General features: G+C 42.4%; 3 protein-coding genes across 4 annotated transcripts; 2 read left to right on the top strand and 1 right to left on the bottom strand.

Moving 5' to 3' along the window:
* The first annotated feature begins 1,326 nt into the window (after positions 1 to 1,326).
* On the top strand, positions 1,327 to 3,467 carry LOC136512284 (transcription factor ILR3-like). Its single transcript, XM_066506253.1, has 5 exons — positions 1,327 to 1,665; positions 1,793 to 1,861; positions 2,436 to 2,513; positions 2,631 to 2,793; positions 2,891 to 3,467. The coding sequence occupies exons 1-5, from the start codon at positions 1,556 to 1,558 to the stop codon at positions 3,179 to 3,181; spliced, it is 711 nt and encodes a 236-aa protein (XP_066362350.1). The 5' UTR covers positions 1,327 to 1,555; the 3' UTR covers positions 3,182 to 3,467.
* A 582-nt stretch (positions 3,468 to 4,049) lies between these two features.
* Positions 4,050 to 11,299, bottom strand: LOC136509905 (delta-1-pyrroline-5-carboxylate synthase 1). The gene is made up of 20 exons (XM_066504495.1): positions 11,000 to 11,299; positions 10,307 to 10,378; positions 10,013 to 10,219; positions 9,765 to 9,926; positions 9,311 to 9,588; positions 8,840 to 8,990; positions 8,581 to 8,745; positions 8,350 to 8,427; positions 8,173 to 8,262; positions 7,977 to 8,063; positions 7,828 to 7,914; positions 7,655 to 7,751; positions 7,457 to 7,560; positions 6,896 to 6,971; positions 6,143 to 6,293; positions 5,994 to 6,062; positions 5,587 to 5,653; positions 5,371 to 5,441; positions 4,293 to 4,376; positions 4,050 to 4,187 (listed from the first exon to the last, which is right to left on the bottom strand). The coding sequence occupies exons 1-19, from the start codon at positions 11,057 to 11,059 to the stop codon at positions 4,298 to 4,300; spliced, it is 2,151 nt and encodes a 716-aa protein (XP_066360592.1). The 5' UTR covers positions 11,060 to 11,299; the 3' UTR covers positions 4,050 to 4,187; positions 4,293 to 4,297.
* A 3,247-nt stretch (positions 11,300 to 14,546) lies between these two features.
* LOC136511832 (PRA1 family protein A1-like) lies at positions 14,547 to 18,739 on the top strand. 2 transcript variants are annotated; one of them, XM_066505864.1, is made up of 8 exons: positions 14,547 to 14,954; positions 15,944 to 15,984; positions 16,063 to 16,141; positions 17,448 to 17,534; positions 17,620 to 17,708; positions 17,796 to 17,867; positions 17,942 to 18,066; positions 18,383 to 18,739. In XM_066505864.1, exons 1-7 carry the CDS (start codon positions 14,797 to 14,799, stop codon positions 18,043 to 18,045), a joined length of 630 nt encoding a protein of 209 aa, XP_066361961.1. In that variant the 5' UTR covers positions 14,547 to 14,796; the 3' UTR covers positions 18,046 to 18,066; positions 18,383 to 18,739. The 2 variants fall into 2 exon arrangements, with proteins under 2 accessions (XP_066361961.1, XP_066361960.1); XM_066505863.1 differs by having other exon boundaries at positions 17,942 to 18,070.
* The last annotated feature ends 2,520 nt before the right edge of the window (positions 18,740 to 21,259 follow it).

Here is a 21,259-nt window from a genome sequence, read left to right as displayed (position 1 = left end):
TCCTAACTACATACAGGATGCTTGTGTACACTATAGGTGATAAATTTTGAGACTGACAAAGTCAGTACAAAAGCGTAATTAGCTTTGGCTGCGTTTAGTTCGTGAAATGAAAATTTTTGGATGTCACATCGGATGTTTTGGGATGTCGAAAGGGGTTTTCGGATACTAATAAAAAAACTAATTACATAGCTCGTCTAGAAACTGCGAGACGAATTTATTAAGCCTAATTAATTCATCATTAACGCATGTTAGTTATTGTAGCACTTATGGCTAATCATGGACTAATTAGTCTTAAAACATTCGTCTCGCGATTTCCAACCAAACTGTGCAATTAGTTTTTTTTGTCTATATTTAATACTCCATGCATGTGCCGCAAGATTCGATATGATAGTTTGAGGTGAAAATTTTTTAGAACTAAGATTCGATATGATAGTTTAAGGTGAAAATTTTTTAGAACTAAACCAGGCATTTGTCGTCTTACCGCTAAAAGAATAATTAACCACAAATGTAAGCATCGTCACTGAAAACAAAAAACTCGAATCTATAATAGTCACTTGGGTCGTGTGCTCGTGTATCTTTGACTCTTCTTGCGCTAAGGCATGATATAACTTTTTTTTTCAAAGTAGTCATGTATCATATGAATATATTAAATATAAGTATGATACAGCGGTTACTACTGCGGCACTGCAAGCAGGGCTTAATCGACGGAAATGGGACGAGATCCGGGATGGTCAGGCGACTGAGGCTCCGAAAGGCCAATCGAGGGCCAGTTTGGTTGCCGAAAAATTTGGCAAAATGTAACTGTAGTGTTTTCGTTGTTATTTAACAATTAGTGTCTAATTATAGTCTAATTAGGTTTAAAAGATTTGTCTCGTGGATTTCGTCTAAACTGTGTAATTAGTTTTATTTTTTATTTATATTTAATGCTTCATGCATATGTCAAAGATTCGATGTGATAAAATTTTTTTAAAAATTTGACATTTTGAGAGCGAACTAAACAGGGCCCGAATCTCGACTCGCTCTACCGCTGCTCCGAGCCTCCGAAATGTCCCCGTGGTGGCCGTATGATGTGAACCCGAACATCACGCCCACGCGATCCGGCTGAGCTCCACACGCCCAAGGCCCCACCGAATTCCAGCCTATTTTTCTGAAGCAACCAACGCGACACGCACGCACCGCACCCAAGTACCAACTCCCTCGATTTAAATATGGATTCCGTCGGAACCATCCGTCCGCTCGCCGGGGGGGCCCAGCCGACGAGCGGGCACACACACGCGCCGCCCGCACCCAACCGCCCGCGGCACCGTATTCTATTCGCCAAAAGCCAAGGGATGGGGGGGCGTCCATGTTGCGTGTTGTTTAGACGCGCCAAAAGGACAAAAAGGGTGAGAGGAAGGAAGCTGAGCTGAAGGCCTGAGGCAGGCTCCCAAGCACAAGCACGCCACGCGATCCGCCGCTCCCCCCACACGGCAAGCAACGCTCGAGGCTCGTGCTCGCCCCGCGCGACCCGCGAAAGATCTGTGCTGCTTCGCTCGCTTGCTTGGGGTGGGTGCCGATGAGCTGCGCGGGGCAGGCCGGCGGGTGGCTGCTCGACTACGGGCTGGTGGAGGAGGAGATCCAGGGCTCGGAGTTCATCTACATGGTCGACGACCCGGCCGTCTCCAGGTGAGGGAGCCAGACTCTTCTCCTCCTTGCTGGCTGGGTCCTCTTTGATGCTTGGTTGGTGGGATGTTGTTGGCTAGCTGTTGATGATGATGCCTGATTGATTGATTGGTTCTTTTTGCACTTGCAGCGTGATACTGGGGTTTGATGCTCCAAGGAAGGAGGACGGCGTCCAGGACAACTCCGGCGCCAAGAAGAGGCAATCTTTCCCTTCTTCCTTCCCTTTCAGTTGATCCTCACCCTAAATTTAAGCTTGGTGGATTTTTTGCATGTCTAGGAGCTTGCAGAGACATAATCATTTTTTTTATGAAACCAGAGACATAATCATGAATGGTTTGGGATATTTCTTATTTCTTGTTTGTCGATAGTATTAGTTTCTGCTTGAGTAATTGATTCGCAGTACTCCGATTTGGTTGACAAGAAAGGTAGAACTAGTGGTATTCAGGAATTGGCAATCTATCTATTAAGCTCATCGTTCTAGAAGAAAACTCACAGATATCAGGTTGTAGTGAAAAGATGCAGTGTTTATAGGCACGTCTGGCAAATTTGCGTTCTCATAATTAGACTCCTTTTGAGAGCTACGACTTGTGCAAATTCATGGTCCATGGTCCCATTTCACTGTACCATCAAAGTCAGAACTAGCACAATATTTTCAGAAAGTGAAGTGTCCAAATCACAGATGCTGGGAGCCCACGTCCAATTCTGTTGCCCCTGAAGTCCGTGACCGTGAGCATAATTTGATGTGGTTTCCTATTTCCCTTTCTTCTTAGCAGATCCCGGCCAGAGTCCAGCGCGCCACCTGGCACCAAGGCTTGCCGTGAGAAGCTCCGGCGAGACAGGCTCAACGAAAGGTATGTTTCAGAGTTCAGACTCTCAGTGACCAATACCAATCTCCCTCTGCTTCAGACTAGACATGCTCAGCACTTGTAACACCGAGTATGATCATCCCCTATGATGTACTACTCCAGGTTCAACGAGCTCTGCGCCATCTTGGAGCCCAGCAAGCCACCAAAGGCCGACAAAGTTGCTATTCTAAGCGACGCTGCCCGTCTTCTGAACCAGCTGCGTACCGAGGCCCAGAAGCTTAAGCAATCAAATGAATCACTCCAGGACTCCATCAAGAGTCTCAAGGTATGTCAATCAATCAACTGACAAAACGCCTGGATGACCATTTGTCCAAAGTGTTTGGAAGTCTATAGATTTACCGGTGTCCAATGTGTGGCTGCAGGCTGAGAAGTCTGAGCTGCGAGATGAGAAGACGAGGCTGAAGGCTGAGAGGGAGAGGCTGGAGCAGATGCTCAAGGGCGTCAGCCACGCCGCAGTGGCGGCTCCAGGGCCCTTCGTCCCGCGCCCTGCTGCAGCCGCTCCTCCATCTTTCCACCCGGCGGCGGCGTTTGCTCAGGCTGGAAAGTTCGTCCCGTACCCCAGCTACCCGCCGCCGGCTGCCTTCTGGCAGTGGATACCGCCGACGTCCCTCGACACGACCAAGGACCCCGCACACTGGCCGCCGGTCGCGTAGTCGATCTCGCCATGGCATCATTGATCGGTGATGCGTTGTTGTGTGTACTGAGCTTTGCTCCTTCGTGTAGAATTTGACCAAAGCATGCCTGAAGAAAAACTTCAGGTGCTGATTGTGTAGCAGTGTTTATGCTTGTGGACGTGGCGTGCTAAAATTCAGGCGATCAAGGCCGATTGGATAAGTCTATGTAACAGCCATAAAGTCTGTTCTTGGTTGTTTCAGCTAGCGTTTATCAGCTTGTTGGTTTCAGCCAGCGTTTATGACAAACCAGCATCAATTGAGCTTATCAGCCAGCGTTTATGACAAACCAGCATCAATTGAGCTTATCAGCTCAGAAACCAACGGACACGCTCATAATGCTAAAGCAACGAAGGTGACATATAACTGAATCAGACTAGTGTAGTAGTGTTTCCCGAGAACAATAGACATAGATCATTGCCTTGAACAATGCAAATTTGGGTAACATTGCGGCCTATAGTATGAATATGTGATAGATATATTAGTAACTACTACTTCGGCACCAGTAAAGCTGCGGGGCTTCTGCTGTCAATACAGTGATCTGAAGATAGGGGAAAAAAGCCACCGCTACAGCATCGAACACACCCGGTACCAAGATACCGTGTAATCAAGACAAGGTTGGGATAGCTCATAAATCTTGAGATCAAGTAGAACCGTAAGAAACAAGTCGGCACAAAAATTGTGGCATGGGTTCAATCGCACCAAATAAAATAAATATAACAATATAACCGGTTTCTCTTGTTTAACTAGACACACCATCGGTACATCAGTGCTCTATTACTCCCAGCACTGCTTTATTGGGGAGGTGGGGTACCTCCAAGCTCATACAGAATGAACCACCAGAATGATGGTCTACACAGTGACTGAACATTTAAGTCCATGGATTCATAGTCCTCAATCGAAAAGATTCACCATTCTCTGCTCCTATCTGATGAAACTATCAAACATCACTGGATTGACACGAATCCTGATTAAGCGCAAAAACGGCCTGCATAGTTGTTTAGGTTTAGTACGCTTTTGCTACCACTGTCATTTAAAAGTACTTTATAAGATCAAACGACTTGCAACAGCTTTATGGAAAAATAATCATTACCTGCCTCATTGCAAAGGAAGGTTCTTATGGGTGTATGCAATATCCTTGTCACCGTTCACCACTTGCCCACTCCCTCGCATGATCCTATAGGTTAAAGTGAACATCCATAAATAAACAATATTGTAGTAACCAGTCTTAAAATAGCACAGAGAATTAGACAAATCTCTACCAGACTGTACAAGTACAACTTAGAAAATCCACTATTCAAGAGCATATAAATTTACACTTCTTAAATTCTTCAAGAACTGCTTTATTGGGAAGGTGGGGGTCTGCAACCTTCGAACATATATCATATAAATTGACATAGCTTTGGTCGATCTGTGTTGTATTACTTCCAGCACTGCTTTATTGGGGAGGTAGGGTCCCCCAAGCTCATAGAGAATGACCCACGAGCTATCAATATTTTATATATTAAGGATTCAAATGCTTGAAGGGCGGGCCTGGTGCAAGCGGTAGAGTCTTACCGCCTGTGACCGGAAGGTCCCAGGTTCGAGTCACGGTCTCCTCGCATTGCACAGGCGAGGGTAAGGCTTGCCACTGACACCCTTCCCCAGACCCCGCACAGAGCGGGAGCTCTCTGCACTGGGTGCGCCCTAAGGATTCAAATGCGGAAATATAAGCAACCCGGATATCATATAAACTGCAAAACTACGTCTGTTTTGCAATATAGGGAGCTTTATGTTAAATACCCTGCACATCTTAGCAGAAAGACTCTGTTGCGAACTGCAGGCCGCAGGGTATTATTTACATCTTAGCAGAAAGACCTCTGTTGTGAAGTGCAGGGTATTATTTATCAGTGAGATATCCTTTCAGCAGTCAATAAACTTATTTACATCTTAGCAGAAAGACCTCTGTTGCGAAGTGCAGGGTATTATTTATCAGTGAGAACAGAGTCTAATATCCTTTCACCAGTCAATAAACTAGATACATGCCTGCAATGTCAAGAACTAGCAACTGCACATCTCAGTTTTACACTTCCGATAAGAAGTATGGCTGTGCAGTTACTAGGAAATAGGAAATAGGGTTACGGGAACAGAAGAATAACTGAAGGGTATCGATTGTATGGAAATCCACTTACCAGCGTGTTGTTAAGAGACCTTCAACACCCACAGGCCCACGAGCATGTATGCGCCCTGTGCTTATGCCAACCTATTCAAGATATTCCAAAGGTAGAAATATTAAGATAAAAAAGGTAAATAATCATTAGAAAAGATAAAGTAACTTTATGCCAATGTAAGATATTCCCGCTTATTCCAAAATTTTCACTAAAAATGCCATGAAAGATAGGACGTACCTCAGCACCCAATCCAAAACGAGCCCCATCAGAGAATCGTGTGCTCGCATTATAAAATACAGCAGCACTGTTGCAATTGTACAAGTAAACTAAAATCAGTGAGATATCTAATCATCATAGAATTCAGAACAAAACAACATTGGACACAGTACCCAGTGCAGAGAGCTCCCGCTCTGTGCGGGGTCTGGGGAAGGGTGTCAGTGGCAAGCCTTACCCTCGCCTGTGCAATGCGAGGAGACCGCGACTCGAACCCGGGACCTTCCGGTCACAGGCGGTAAGACTCTACCGCTTGCACCAGGCCCGCCCTTCAACATTGGACACAGTGACAGCAAGAATAAAGCACATTTAACTGATTGCACACACAGTAAAAATGAATAAAAAGAAGGGGCACTGATGTTTAAACGTACCTATCAACTTGGCGCAGAAAAGTTTCTGCTACTTTATCATCTGTAGTAACAATGCAATCTGTATGTCCACTGAAATAAAATGAAGCAGTGAATCTCAGTTTTACTAGATTTTCAATAATGAGAGGGAGGGAGGGAGAGAATGTAAGTACCTTCCATAGCGATGTATATGGTCAATTGCTGACTGTACATCATCAACGAACTCAATTGTGCAGGCCATAGAGCTATATTCATGATGGAATGAATCTGCTTTTGGAATGCACAATAGTTCATGTGCAACAGGCCCTCCATAAAGAGTAACTCCTACAATACATTATCAGCTTCTTTTTTAAGAACAAGGAAGCAATCAGAAATATAGAACTTTGATGAAAGTGCTCAAAGAAGCAATCCACAAGTTCATAGAAGAATAGAACTTTGATGAAAATGGACAAATGGAACTGCCTTGCATAACCAGATTTATCCAAAATAATAAGAATTTGCCAACATACTAGAGATGTAGGCATCTGCTAACACAATTCTAAGCATCTGCTAACAAAATTCAAACAAGAGTAACATATTACTCACATGTGTTTTATTCTTCCCCGCAAATATACTTCTTTTCACGTACTAACAACTAATTTTGTGCGATATTAACAAAGGCATATTATGAGAATTACAAAAGATTGACTACAACAGCTCACTTGATTCCACATCTGAACACAAGGTAGAACAATGCAAAAGAGGCAATTATCCTCTCCTGATTCAGGATACACATTAGGCCTTGTTTGGCTGCACTCTATTCCACCTCAATCCTGTATTCGGGTGGATTTAAGTGCAGCCAAACAAGCCCTTAGTTGTATCTAGAAACAAGGAGCAGCTATATGACTGTATATTTTAAGGATGAGCAAGTAAAGTGAAACTTAAACCTTCTGTTTTGAGAGATAGCAGTAGGTCATCAAGACCTGGAGCCTTTATGAGATCTTTATGAACAAGCAATGTCTCCTGCAGAAGACAGGCAAAATATGTTATATCTGAATCTGAAATAAGTTAAGGTGTCTGACTTATGAAAAAAAGGAGTAACAATATCATGAGTTGTACTGAAAATATCATATTTGTCACAAAGATTTCTACTATGAAAATAAATCTGTTATAAAAAAGAAAAGGTGGCTTACAAGGAATCGACATCTTAAAGTTATATATTAAATTAATTTTTGAAAGAGAAAAAGATTAATGGTGAATCAAGGATGATTGACATGTCCGCGTGTGATTATGAAGGATTTTCTTTATCTTTATAAAAGAAAAACACAAAATACTAGGATGACTGGAGAGGCATTGAGTGGCTCACGTCGAGCACATTCTTAAGTTGTCTAATGTGCGTAAAGGTTTTACTTGGTTCTCTTGAGTACAGATGCGCCAACAAAAGTAATTAACAAACAAGCTGAAAAGAGACGTGTTAAATAATATAAATTGTAACAAAATAGACATACCATAGCATTGCAGGCTGCTGGGTAATCAATTTTAGCATCCATCACTATTCGTTTTGCCATATTCATGTCAGCTGATTTGTCAATGTATACATGACAAATACCATCTATAGAGGAAAGAAAAAAAATACAGAAATCAAACACTAGTCAACATATTTGAAATATTGTAGTGAATTGTTTATACCAAAAAGATAAATTTACCAGCATGACCAAGGACAGGGATCTTAGTTGATGCCTTGATTTGTGAAACCAGTTTATTGCTGCCTCTTGGAATGACAAGATCAATGACATCATCAAGCTGTAGGGTGTGTTATGAGTTTAGGCTTATTTGGCATATTGGTAAAATCATTATTTTCATAATATGTTACACTCACCTTTAGCAAATCAGCGATTTCATCTCTACTTGTAACAAGTCCAATAAGTTTTTCACCCACATTGGTAGGAATTGCACCAGTTATAACCTATAAGAAATTTATTTCAGGACACCGATCTAAAAACATGTCATGTCAGCATGAGAAAATACCTTATGCAATACTGTGTTTGATCTCATGGCTTCTTTTCCACCTTTCAGGAGAAGACCATTGCCACTTCGAATTGCTAACGACGCAATCTACACAACAATATCAAAGCTCAAAGATAGCTTATAAATATGCTTAAGTACTAAGCATGAACCAGTCACATGGTAAAAATTAAATGGTAAATTGTGACAAAAAAACTACCTGGACCAAGGCATCAGGCCTGGACTCAAAAACGATCAATAGCACACCCAACGGGCAAGATGTTTTCTCAAGGACTAAATCTTCAGCAACCTGAAAAAGGTACTCTTGCAGATGTAAGATTTATCTTTAGTAAAATATGTTAGTTTTTCCTTTGTTACAGAGTTTATAAGCAACCACCTCTGTTCTTTTGAGTATGTGGTTGATTGGGTCTTCCATATATGCAAGAGTGCGGATGGATTTTGCAAGGCTTGCTATCTGTAACACGATGAAACATTAAAGTGAATCAAATGAAAAGAAAAACACCAAGAAGAAAAAATGCACAATAATTCAACAAATCAAAAAACAAGGAACACGAAATTACTATGCAATTGTGGTTATAATATATGCTGAAATATATACTAGGGCTACCTTTCCTGGCTTCAAAGTCAACCTAGAAACCAAAGATTTCTCATATCCAGCATCTTGTGCTGCAGCTACATCAGCTTCATTCTCGGTTCTAATCACATCCTCATTTTCTTCCAAAGCATCTGCAACGTCTAGCAATATTTTCTTGCGCTCATCCGATGACAAATTCTGTTTCATAAATGTCCAAAGTTGGTATAAAATATTCAGAAAAAAGTGGGCTAGCACTTTGTGTCTTCCAGCAAGCATTGTCTTGATAACATACCTGGAGACGCCTTGAACATTCTCTTGCAGAGACAGCCATCTCGCGAGCACTAACATCTTTGGATGGTTCCCACAGACTTGCGTCCTTATGAAAGAGAGTACCAATTTTCTCTCCTTGGAGAACTCTAACAATGCTCTGAGATGCAAATCCACTTCAAGGATAAAAAAGTTCAAATTTAGAATGACCAGCTATACCATAAATAACATGATACAACTACTTCTCTTATTTCAACGCATTTAATTAAGGCAGAGTGGAAACATAGCAATAAGATGTAAGAAGCACTTGAGTCCAATGCAGTCTACAACAAATATACAGTGAGTCACACCAACTATCAGCTATTTTACTTATTACTAGTTGCACGTCACATGGGAATTTTGATATATCACATGGGGAATATATAAATGAGTAACAAAGGGCAGTTAATCCAGTTATTATTCTCTTGCTAAAGAACGGCAAACGCAATATACATACCTTGTAATAACAACAGGTGTGCCACTGTTTGAAGCCACGAAAGCAGCCTTCACTTTGGCTGTCATTCCTCCTCTACCTACACGTGACTTATCGCCAAAAGTAATCTCATTGTGATATTTCTCTTTGATGTAGGTATGTATTATCTTTGATTGAGGTTCACTTGGTGGACCACTGTAGAGGCCATCCACGTCACTGAGTAGAACAAGGAGATCTGCTTTAAGTTCTATAGCCAAAAGGCCGGCTAAACTGTCATTATCCCAAAATATACCAGATGAATCCTGTAAAAACAAACAGTTGATGAGCATGACATCGAAAATGCTATTAAATATTAAGAATTTAATAGACTCATGCATTGGTTAAGGTCCAGGTGCATAAGTAGCACAGAATCACATTTATCAAGCAGTGCAGCAAATGTTGTTGAAATTTTCAAAGTCATTCATGGTACAACACAAACCTCATATGGAGCCTTTCTAGTGCTGATGGCATCATTTTCATTAAATATTGGTACAACTTTAAGATCTAGTAGTGACTCAACAGTTTCACGGAGCCTCTCCCGGAAGTTTGGGTTCTCAAAATCACTATCTGTCACAAGAAGTTGGGAAGAGGATACATCAAGCTGCATAACAGGAAGCTCAACATTAGAAACATATGGACAAGGCACAGAACTGTCGACAAATTTCGATAGCAAGTTAACAAACACACTTGAGTAAATAGCATATCGTAAAGAGCCATGAGGCCACTCTGTCCAACGGCAGCGCAAGCCTTTCCATCCAGCTCCATCTGTGGCTTTTGCAGATCAGCAAAGCTGCTATTGACAAGCTTCCTGTACTTGAGCCTCTGCTTCCCCACACCAACAGCACCTGAGGTCACAATGATCACCTCGTATCCTAGGGCGTTCAGCTCCTTCACCTGCATTGCCAGGAATATTTGGCTAAGAATCTTTCCAGACTTCACTAGTTAATAGAACATTATGAAAGTTTGAATTAGAATTGCTACCTGCTCACAAAGAGCCCCTAGCCTACCCAAAGCAATACGTCCATCATGCCTCGTGACAACTGCAGTTCCCACCTGTTGTGAAAAAGGTAAGAATCAGCTGTAATCAAAACCAGAAGATCCCGACGGATATACTCGGATAGGTAATTCCCAAAAGTTGCCAACTTTGTGGTGGGGTGGGACGGCACACTGGTGCTGACCTTGCCCAACCCCCACCCCCACCCCCGCAAAACCAACCTTTTTTTTTTGCTCATAAAAACAGAGGAGAAACAATACGGCAATTCGAACGACTTGATTCACATACGAAAAAAACATCCAGACAGGATGGCTTCTCTACGCATTCGCATCTCCCATCTGATAAAATCTGATAAAAATCATATAGCAAACTAAGATTACGACATCCAAACTCCGAACATATAGGAGTCAACGTATCAACTTTCACCATCAACCCGTCAACTCGACTATAAGGGATAGAAGCAGAGTATAAAACCCAAACCAAACCCTGCTGCCTCACCACTTACCTAGACGAAGAGAACCCAAAATCAAACACGGTTATTCAAGAATTATTCGCGCTATAAAAAAAACACGATTAGAAAACACAGAAGAATATGAACAACGCAATGCAAATAGCACCAAACAAATCGCGATTTAGATCTAACAGGTCGGCCACCGTCGCCAATCGTACGATTCAATCACCTTGATGATGACGCGTTTGACGTCCTTCATGAAAGTCCGGGTCCGGTCCGCGGTGGCCATGGCCGCCGCCGGCGCTTTTAGCTCGACGCCGCTCCTGGTCTTCCGTCTCCCCTCGCTGTCAACTTCGCCCTCTCTTATCCGTTTTGTCTTGCGGGGGCAGCTCCTCTCGCCGCCTCGTCGCCGCAATCGCGAGGAGGCCGGAGGAGAGAGGAGAGGAGGGTTTTGTAGTGGCTAGATGGGGGCGAGCGAGCAGATCGCAACAACCTACTGCGGCTTGTGCCTGGGGGCGCCGTCATCCAGATGGGTTTATCTGGGCAGGGAATCAACGGATGAGAGAGGAGGGAGCGCAGCGGGAGCCCATCGGATACAAGGACTCGTTGGACCCACGTCCTGGGATGTCAGGGACTAGAGGTGTTAAGCATGCTGTAGAGTATTATATTCGTAAACTTAATTAAGGGACGGTTCGTGTGCGCGAGGAGCGTGCGACCCGTCTTTCACCTGGCGCTCACCTCCTCCCTGCCCATCCGCACTCTGCGTCCGCGCCTACCTTAGGTAAAACCCTAAATCCTAATCGCTCGCTGGTCTCCCCCCCTTCCCAACTGCAACGGGTATAGAAGGGGCTAGCCAGGGGGACAAGGCCGTCAAGCGGTGGGGAAGGTGGTCGAACGGTTAGAGGCCCTAGGAGTGGCGGAGGCGGCCGAGCCAAGGAGAGGGGGCGCCATGGCTGCGGAGCTCACCGTCACAGGAAGGGGAGGAGAAAAAGACGACTGCTGCGAATACCGACCTTAAAATGGATGGTTCCGCGTTTTGTTTAGTTCAACGTGGGAATGGAATGCACGAAAGCGTTAACAAATAACCCTCACACAGGAGCGGTATCATATCGGATGTTGCCATAATTGATTGAGGGGCTACTTGAAACAAACAAAAAGTAACGCAAAATGGATAACGATGGAATCAGATTACGTTACAGAAGCTTCGACCAGATGCATGATAAATCTAAGACCCCTTGGGAATGTGGAGAAGTTGTTTCATTTTTTCTGTGCAATTCTTGTATGATTTTTTTTTAGAAATTTCTACGTTCCAACTCCCTCCCAGCCCAGCGCTACCCGCTCCCTTGTGTTCGTGGATTTCGACTCACGAGAAAAATCAAAGCACATTATCAGGACAGCATCAACCAAACAAAATGCTTGTATCCCTTGCTATGACACTGGTTTTGGTTGCATCGCTGTGGCCGTTGCCAATCCTGAACCAAACAACATCATACGTGGAAAGGAAACACAAAGACGAAAAAGGCCATAGGATTAACATGACTAGGAGAGGAAGACGACGAGTAGAACCCACCGCATCGGATAAGTATGTTTTTAATAAATCTAATAAATAAATAGAAGTACATGAAGGAAAAGATAATTACTTGATGACTCGTGACATTCCGTGGACATGAAACCTGGAAAAAACGAAATTAATATGAGATAATAATCTTTTTACATTAGATAATAATCTTTCAAAACTCCATGAAATCCCGGATGTTCATAGAAAAAACATATTTTAAAACATGTTGTAGATGTTGTATTTACATGCATTATATTATTTTACAATAGGTATTTTGGCTTCCTTACGAACAATGGCATTCCCTTGGAAAAAACATAGAGAGAAAAAAGCATTTTATAAGTTCACGTCAGGCTAACATAAATACATTTTGCCAATATACGGGTTTGTTTGATCACCTAACTAAAGTTTAGCTAACTAAAATTTCAAAACAAAACTTTAGCCAGTTAAAAGTTCTTCTAGCTAAACTTTAGCTGGGGTGGTTGGATTCTACGGCTAATAGACTCAGCTAAAATTTAGCTGGCTTTAGCTGGATTAAGAGCATCTAAGCCTTTCTAAATCTCGCTCACTAAGTCATCATTTGAAGAGTCAATTGCATAAAAATCGCTTTCTATATCTTTTCACTCTCCAGTAGTTTTTCTATATCTTATGCATACTCTAGAGAGACATTCTCGTCTTCTATTTTTGGCTAGCGAAAAATTCAGAATAGAAAATGACTATATTTAGATTATCATTTAGAAAAAGCTGATAGAGGATAGTTTTTCACCAAAATCTCTATTCCTAGCATTTAGCATTTAGGAAAAATACGAAGAGTCTCTTGAAGATGCTCTAAAATAACTAAATTTTAGCTGATCTTTTAGTTAGATTATTTAGATCTCTCGGCTAAAGTTTAGCTGGGATCCAAACGTGACCTGTACCTTGTGTACGCCTCTTGTTTTTTTTTCAGGTTCGTAGGCACGCAAATGTACTGCTAATACAAACACAGGCCGTTGTGGACAGCAGAAGCGAACGCGTGTGCAGGTTTCTGGTGTCTTCAGCAAACGGGCGAGCCGCTCCAAAGTCCAAACGCGTCGCTGTGCGTGTTACCTAGGCGATGGGAAAGTTACAGTGACAGCGAGGGATCGGCATCGGCCACTGGTATGGGTCTGTTTGGTTCTCTAGTTCATGGATTAAAAGTTTTAGTTCATTTTAGTCTATGAATTAAAGTGGTGTTTGGTTTCTTAAACTAAAATGGACTAAAGTGGAGAGAGAGAGCAATAAATGAGAGGTATGTGTGTCTCTAACACCTTTTAGTCCATTTTAGTCCAGTTTTATGGACTAAATGACTAAAGGATTTTAGTCCACTTTTAGTCAAGTGTTTGATTGTTTAGTCCAACTAAAGTGCAGATTTTAGTTTAAAATACTTTAGTCCATTGAAACCAAACAGATCCTATATACGGTATCGATGGGACTGTGCAGGTGGCACGCACGAGTGGTCAGCGATCGACGATCGAGCTCGAGAATGATGGATCTATCCGTCTCACTCGGAGCGTGCTCGTGGAATCGTGGGTCATTGCTCTGCTGCCTCTGGAAAACGTGGCGCACGCGACAAACGTCTTTTGGCAACCTGATCTGATGGGGGTGCGTGGAATCTGCGCTCACAGTCACAGCCAGCAGGCGCCGTCCCCTGACAGGTCACAGGAGCTCCTCGCATTGGAACACTTGGCGGTGGCAGCGGGATGCGCGGCCAGCTGGCCTTTACCGTCCCGTCAGGGTCTCCGGTTCAGTCCGTAGGTGCAGAGAGCCAGAGACCACAGTCTGTAGCCGGAGAACTTCGCTGACTTTGATGTTACAGGACTTCTGCACCGTGCACGCATATGCATAACGCATTGGTTCAAGCCTTCGGTACACCGTTGACCCGTCCACCGTTAAAAGGATAGGGTTAGCGCACAGGACAGGAGCAGGACACAGGAATGCTTCCTCCCGTGACAAATATCCTGCGAAGCAAACGCCAACACGTCATGGGTCGGGTTGCAGCCAGCCCAGCAGTACCACGTCGGGCTCAGCACGAAGTTCCAAAGGTCTCACAGCCCACTAGGCCGACCCGGCATCGCGCAATGGCCAGCCCTCAGCCGCATGCGAAAAGAGGAAACGCGATCGGCCCACTAGACCGACCCGGGCCGGGCGGCGGCGGCGCTCCACTCCAGTACTCCACGCGCACGCCACCTTCCAACCCAAGCAAACAGGCGCAGAGGCACACGCGAAACGGCAGAAGCATTCTCTCGTCTCCAGTTCTCCACGCAGCCCAGGCTACGAGTCCGCATCCGCAATTCCCCAACCCCGCAAGGAAGCGACGCCCTCCCCTCGCGCACCGGACCACACCGCCCGTCTGACGCGACCCAGCCGTCCAGAAGCGTCGCCGCCCGTCCTTCGACACCGCTCGCGCCGTCGCACGCTCCCCCTAGGGTTCCGCAGGGCCGGGATCGCCGGAGATGGACTGGAGCGCGGTGACGGCGGAGGACCTGGTGGACGCGCTGCGGGAGGTGGACTGGTCCACGCCGCCGCGGCCTGTCCCGGAGTTCTTCTCCCGCTTCACCGTCCCACGCTCCTACTCCAAGTGGACCAGCCGCCTCAAGTGCAACCTCTACTAGTATGATCCGCCTCCTCCCTCCCCTGACTCGTCACCGTATCGGTGCCTAATTGCCTAGTGTACCTTTTTCCTTTCCGTGCCTCGTGATAATCCACGATTTGCTTTGCCCAGGACTCGCGTACTGTATTGAATTTGAAGGGTTTTGGTAGGATTTTCTGTTAGTGGCATATGTTTTGGCCCGCTTCCACTTGGATTTGTCGGCATCTTAGAGTGAATTCTGCTGGATCAGGCGTTCTTTTTTTTTTCGGAAAAGAGTAGATTAGTGTGTATGCACGCTCGAGGTTGTACTCCTTTTGATAGCTCTAGACTGGCAGGACATGTTGCTTGTGGCTAATGCAGATAAATAAATCGGGTGCAGATACCCCTGAGTGAACTGGCGAATTCCTTAGAGTGCATTTGTCCAATCCCAGCCCTTGTTTCATTCTCATGGTTCACATACTGGCATAAGACGTCAAGGCTAAGAAAATGTATGCTGCTTATAGGTGTAAGCATTATATATTTTATGGTCCCAGCAAGCCAGGTCGTGATTAAAGGAATTACACAGGAGGACACGGGGTTAGCCTTTTTGAAAATTTTGATTGATGAATTGGTAGTTTCATGATAAAGATCATCAGAGTGAGTAGCCCTCTTGTATTGACCTCTGTGGGCTCAGCTTGTTTACTGGCTTAGGATATGCTAGATTAGGATATGTTGGAATAATTGGAATAAGGTTAATTCTTCCAGATCTTTACATATGTTAAGTGCCTTACTCTTGGGGGAAGAAATGTGCGTCTGTGCATATAAATTATGTACATTAGTGTCAGTCTTAGAGCTTTAACTTTGTGTAGGTCACTTAAAGCATGATACACAAAACTTTTTTTCTTTTTGTTACTCTGGATCTAGATGCATCCAGCTTAGAGAGACGTATAGTGCACTAGCCAACTTGTTAGAAGGGCACGCAGTTTTCATTACTTTGTGTCTAGAATGAATTTCTTAATTTTGATTTGCAGCTACAGGACAAACTATTTCATCTTGATCATGTTCATCCTTGGTAAGGAAAATGATATATAAGCTTTCTTTTCCTCGTATTTATAGGCTGATATTGACATGCTACAATGGGTATATGCAGGGATGGGCTTCCTTTGGAAGCCAGTTGCTATCCTTGCTGCTTTTATGACTGGATTTAGCATCGCATTTCTCAATGATAGGTAAACAAATACCAGCTAAAACCATTTCTGTACTTGTGCCCTAATTCACTTTTCTTTGTAGTTTTTCAATTGTTCAGTTATTACACAGGTTCAGACTTCTCTTTACCCTGAACTAACAAATAATCAAAGATATTGTGATGTTCATACTTCTTTTAATAAAAAGCATTCTTCTTTAAACTGAAGTAGCAGATAGCTAGTAGTTTTTCATCTTTGGATTAATGAAAAGCTGTTCAGTTTGAAGCTACAGTTTGGTGTTAACCCTGTCTAGCAAACTATATAAGAAACTATACTTTCGGAATTATATTCAGTTCATCATTAATTTGTATGTACAAGTTAATGGAACATTGACAATTTGCAGTTTTCTAGTTCAATGCTCTAGGTTTTTTTTTTTTTCTTTTGGTTATGCTTTAGGCCATAGGTGGGTGTGTACGAGAGGTGAGCCATGATACTATTTTCAAAATCCTCATAAACTATTAAAAATTGCATGGAAGTACAAATGTTGTTGAATGGATTCATAGAAACCAATACTGCACACGTGATTTCATATTTGACCATGGCAGACTAAACCCCAAATTATACAATCTATCTGTGGATATATTGCATGGTGTCCTTAAACCTGATTGCTTGCATTCTTCTGTGCAACTTTGCATTCAGTGGCCAATGTGTCTTATAAAAGTTTATTACTGACCTAAAGGGAGTATCATGTAAGTTTAATTCGTGTGCTGCAGTTTGTTCCATCAGAATATTATGCTCTTTGATACATGAAGTGCTTTAGATTTTATATAGTTTTTCAAAAGGACGGGAAAATTTTTGCTGTTGTTTTATTAGAAGAGATTGGCCCATTTTTTAAGGGGAAAACTGGTCCCGAAAAGCTTTCTAGATTTTATATAGTGATAGAATTTTTGTTTCGAGAACACAGGAACATCTCTACACAACACTGTAATTTCCTTCTGGCAGTCCTCATTCCTTGATTCAGTCAATCAGTCCTAAGCTACCAAAAGGCCAGATACGATGGAAGTACTTTTCATAACTTGTCTTTCTTGGAACAATTGAAATATTGGGAGTAAAGACAGACTTGCATGCCCTACTCTTGAGTTCTCATTGGAAGATTTAACTGCCCATTACTGAGATTGTAAATATGAACGGATGAATAGTAATATCGCATATTCGCACTGTACCTGCAACAGTTATGATTTCCTTGGAGTTTATCTGTGATGCATGGTTCTCAAATTTTGTGCCAAGAAATCATCTGTTCTTTTTCTATTATATGATTATTATAAACTAATTATCATATTTGGTATTTCAGTTTTGCAGTCACTTTCAATGAGAAAGTCACAAGGACTGTAAGAAAATTTTCACCACATTTAGCTGCAAAGATGAGGCCGCCAATAACGTGGGTATCTTAGTTTCTGATGTTTCTTTTTTCTACATTTTATTGTTGGTAACTACAAAGTGATGCTAATATCACTTTTATTCAGTCCTGTTCTTCGTGGTCGACCAAGCTCGAAGAGATCAATTCATATTTGTGGGCGACCTCGCTGGGTGTTTGTCCTGTTCTTTTCTGCAGGTGTGCAAACACTGGAACTGGACTTCCTAAAATTCTATATCTCACCATAGTCTTCAAAACTGACACCACCTGTTTTCTTGGTTTCAGTTAGCTGTATACTCTGGTTGACCTCATGCAGTCTTCTCACAGTCCTCTGGGCACTTCTCATTGCTCTATTTGGTATGACCATTGTATGCTTTTGAAATTTTGTGTATCACGAACAATGCCCTTATGGTATTTTCTGATGTCCACAGCAACTGTGCTCCATGCAAGCTTGAGAACACCAAATTTAAAAGCACGTCTGAATACATTCAGAGAGGAATTCCGGGCTGTTTGGCGGAATTATAGTGAGCTTTGAGGTCTCCTTTGTTTCTCTCATGTAAGTAAGTACCTCTTTGGCTTCTAGGTCCTCAGTTTATCAATACCTATATTTCCCGCATCATTTTTTCTCATGGCATGCCACTTAGTACTCCCTCCGTTCCGTTCCAAATGATAAAGACATTTTGGCTTTTCTAGATACGATGTACACTATCTCTAGATACATAGTAAAAGCAATGTATCTAGAAAAGCTAAAACGTCTTATAATTTTCTTATAATTTGGAACGGAGGAATTAGGTTAATGTTGGCCTGCGTATTACCAAGTTGTAGATCCTCCACTTCCATAACTCGTTGATTAAGTGTATCTTCCTTCACAGGTTCATGTGGTAAGGAAAGGCGTCTTGTGCTGAAACGTCCATGGTTTATAATCCACGATCGTTTCAGCCGAAACGAACAGGCTGCTAGTTGAAGGTGAAATGCCAAATGCCATTGGACATTACTACATGGATTACTTGCTCTTTTGGGAGGTGGGATTTTGGTTGGGTTGACTCCGAATGCGATGCTATGCCTTAAGCACACGATCCCTCGAGAACAATAATTTTTCTTTCAGACTTCTCCCTAACCGAGCATTGGAGAGGACAGCATGTAAAGGATGTAAAAATATACCTGTTCTCGATCAAGACGTATGTTGTTTGTTGAAATTATTACTAATCCGTATTGCATCTTTTGGATTATTTGTTTGGTGACTAATTTTGCTAGAGCATTTGTGTCGAGTAAGTTGAGTTCCCTCCATTCGATCACTTTTGAGAAAATTGATATATTTTAAAGACCCTGGGAAGGCTAGGGCCAACCAAGTAAATGTGATTCCTGCTCAGGAGGATGAAATTCTCCCCTTGGAAGAGCACAAGATAATAGGATAGCAAACCGAGGAGTCTGAAGATGAAAATGCTAACACAGTATCTAATAAGAAAAGGAGAAGACTTAAAAAGCCTATACAGACTGGTATTTCTCGCATTCAAGTGGAGGTTGATTCTTCCATTCTAAAACAAGCTTTACAGAGAGTGCTCGCTGCAACTACAGCTGCAGTTTTTTTGGCTATTGCTACAATAAATTGTGAGAGGATTTTTTTGCAGCTGCAGATGAACGCAGCACAGCCATCTATGGACTTAGCGGCTTGCGGGATGATGATCAGGGACACTCGCTTCATGTCACGGGAACATTTTGTGTGCAGTGGCATTATTTCTGTCCCTATAACTTGAAACTCGCAATGTGTTGGGACCCTAGTGAGCTCTATGTGTGGGCAAACCTCATCCCAGAATTTGTAGAAACTCTTGTTGCTCGCGACTTGGTCGAGCCCGTTTGTTTAATGGAAAGGCCAGAGAGCCAAGCCTTATATCTATATACCTAAAAAGACTCTACAGTAATCATCTACCTAGTGATGTCACAAAGACTACGTACACTACCCGGTCACAAAAATTATCAAATACGTAAACGTATACTCGAGTCCACAAACGTGTACAGAGTCCGTGGCACAGCCAATTTTGAGTTCCCGTCGGGGACGGTCGGCAGCCTCACATCTCTATCTCTTCTACACCTAAAAAGACTATAAACTAATCATCTACCCGGTGATACCAAAAACGTATACCATCTGGTCACAGAGACTACCAAGTATGGTACTATCCAGTGTATCAGGCCAGAGGCCATCGGCAGCCAGTTAGGCAACGACTGGTCTATCTATGGTCCGGTAGAAAATTGCTTAGCCATCATCCTTTCCTGTTCTGAAAAGTGTTTTGCCAACATGGATGGATCTTTTAACCTACACACCACATGATAGACAAAATACTTCTAAGAGTTAGGAATTCCTTGTTATGCTTTATTTAGAGACTAACAACATGCAATCAAATTGTTCAAGAATTGAACAATTTTATCTCTAAATGTCTGAAGTCTCAATTAGTAGTTGTAGAGATTTAACAATTTGATCCTTGAATGTTCAGGCCAAGGGGAAAATTTCTAAATCTTTAATTCTCAATTATTTGTAGACATTTGTTGCTGCTTCTCAGTGTCTACAGTTGTGCATTAGTATACTTTTTAACAAAAAGGGGTAATATTGAAAAGACTATAATAACATCATCGTCTACCCATTAATATACCAAGTCCCGCCTAGCCGTATTCAGAATCAATCTGGTAAGATCTCGTCCCCATCCTCATGTTCAGGCCAACGGAATTTTGGCACCTTCTTTATCTGAGTTTAATGAGTCTCGATAAAAGCAAGGTGCAAGGTGTTTCATAACAATAGGGGTTGAAATTCTTGGATTTCTCTGATTTTATATATGATCGTTTACCCGGCGCAATGTACGGGAATTATCCTAGTAAAAAAAGGCCTATAGAGCTAAAAGGGGTCAACCTGCTTTGACAAACGTAACTCTGAAGGAGATAAACCTATGGTTTGCCCTAAGATTCAATCTTAGAGATAGAGGCATGATTTAAACAAAAACAAAAACCATCCTAATGATAGGTATCATATGGAACTGGAGAGGACTGTCCAATAAGGGCTTTTGATCACTTCCCTCATATCTAATTTGGGATTGCCACGCCGACTTTATAGCCTTAAAGGTTTGCCAGAGACCGTAAAAAGGAGATACACTGATAATTTTTTTAGAAAACTTGATCCATATAAAACTTCTTATGGCACTGGAGTCCTTCTAATGGTAAATCCAGTGGTATGCTGAGTGGTGTCAGATTGAAATGTCTGATCTGGAGAATTGTAAAGCTAGGGAGTTTGTTATTATTGCAATTGTTTATAGAAAAAAGTTGAGATTTAGTAATGAGAAGAACAAAAAGTTAAACATTAATAAATTCGCGATATGTTCAATCAGATCATAAATACCCATGAGCTCAAAGAAATGAAATTAGTGGGCAGGAAGTTTACTTGGCGTAATAACATACATGACCCTACTTTGGAAAAACTAGACAGTTCTAATATCTGGATCCTAGGAACAGGACCTTCCCCTCTGTAACCTTAAGAAAATTCCAAGATACATGTCTGACCATAAGCCTCTTATCTTCAATTCTGAGCTAAATGGCAAATAAATCTTGAAACCGTTTTGCTTTGAAAATTCGTGACTATAGCATGCTAATTTTATCCCCAAAATCACTAAAAATCTAGGGCAAGAACATTATTGCAAGTAATGCTGCAAAAAGATGGTGCATTGAAATGAAATAGAATTAAGAGTTCCTCAAAGTGTGGAGGTTAA

This window comes from Miscanthus floridulus, chromosome 16, assembly GCF_019320115.1.
Source record: "Miscanthus floridulus cultivar M001 chromosome 16, ASM1932011v1, whole genome shotgun sequence".
Classification (NCBI taxonomy): domain Eukaryota; kingdom Viridiplantae; phylum Streptophyta; class Magnoliopsida; order Poales; family Poaceae; genus Miscanthus; species Miscanthus floridulus.
The sequence above is the reverse complement of the archived record's forward strand: the minus strand, read 5'-3'. Positions and strand labels throughout refer to the sequence as shown.

Coding starts and splice junctions, on each gene's coding strand:
- LOC136512284 (XM_066506253.1), top strand. CDS start 1,556: ATGAGCTGCGCGGGGCAGGCCGGCGGGTGGCTGCTCGACTACGGGCTG. Junction 2,514..2,630: donor CGAGACAGGCTCAACGAAAG/GTATGTTTCAGA, acceptor GTACTACTCCAG/GTTCAACGAGCTCTGCGCCA. Junction 2,794..2,890: donor ACTCCATCAAGAGTCTCAAG/GTATGTCAATCA, acceptor GTGTGGCTGCAG/GCTGAGAAGTCTGAGCTGCG.
- LOC136509905 (XM_066504495.1), bottom strand. CDS start 11,059: ATGGCCACCGCGGACCGGACCCGGACTTTCATGAAGGACGTCAAACGC. Junction 10,379..10,999: donor TCAAACGCGTCATCATCAAG/GTGATTGAATCG, acceptor TTTTCACAACAG/GTGGGAACTGCAGTTGTCAC. Junction 8,746..8,839: donor AATGTTCAAGGCGTCTCCAG/GTATGTTATCAA, acceptor TTTATGAAACAG/AATTTGTCATCGGATGAGCG.
- LOC136511832 (XM_066505864.1), top strand. CDS start 14,797: ATGGACTGGAGCGCGGTGACGGCGGAGGACCTGGTGGACGCGCTGCGG. Junction 15,985..16,062: donor CTTGATCATGTTCATCCTTG/GTAAGGAAAATG, acceptor GGGTATATGCAG/GGATGGGCTTCCTTTGGAAG. Junction 17,709..17,795: donor TGTCCTGTTCTTTTCTGCAG/GTGTGCAAACAC, acceptor TCTTGGTTTCAG/TTAGCTGTATACTCTGGTTG.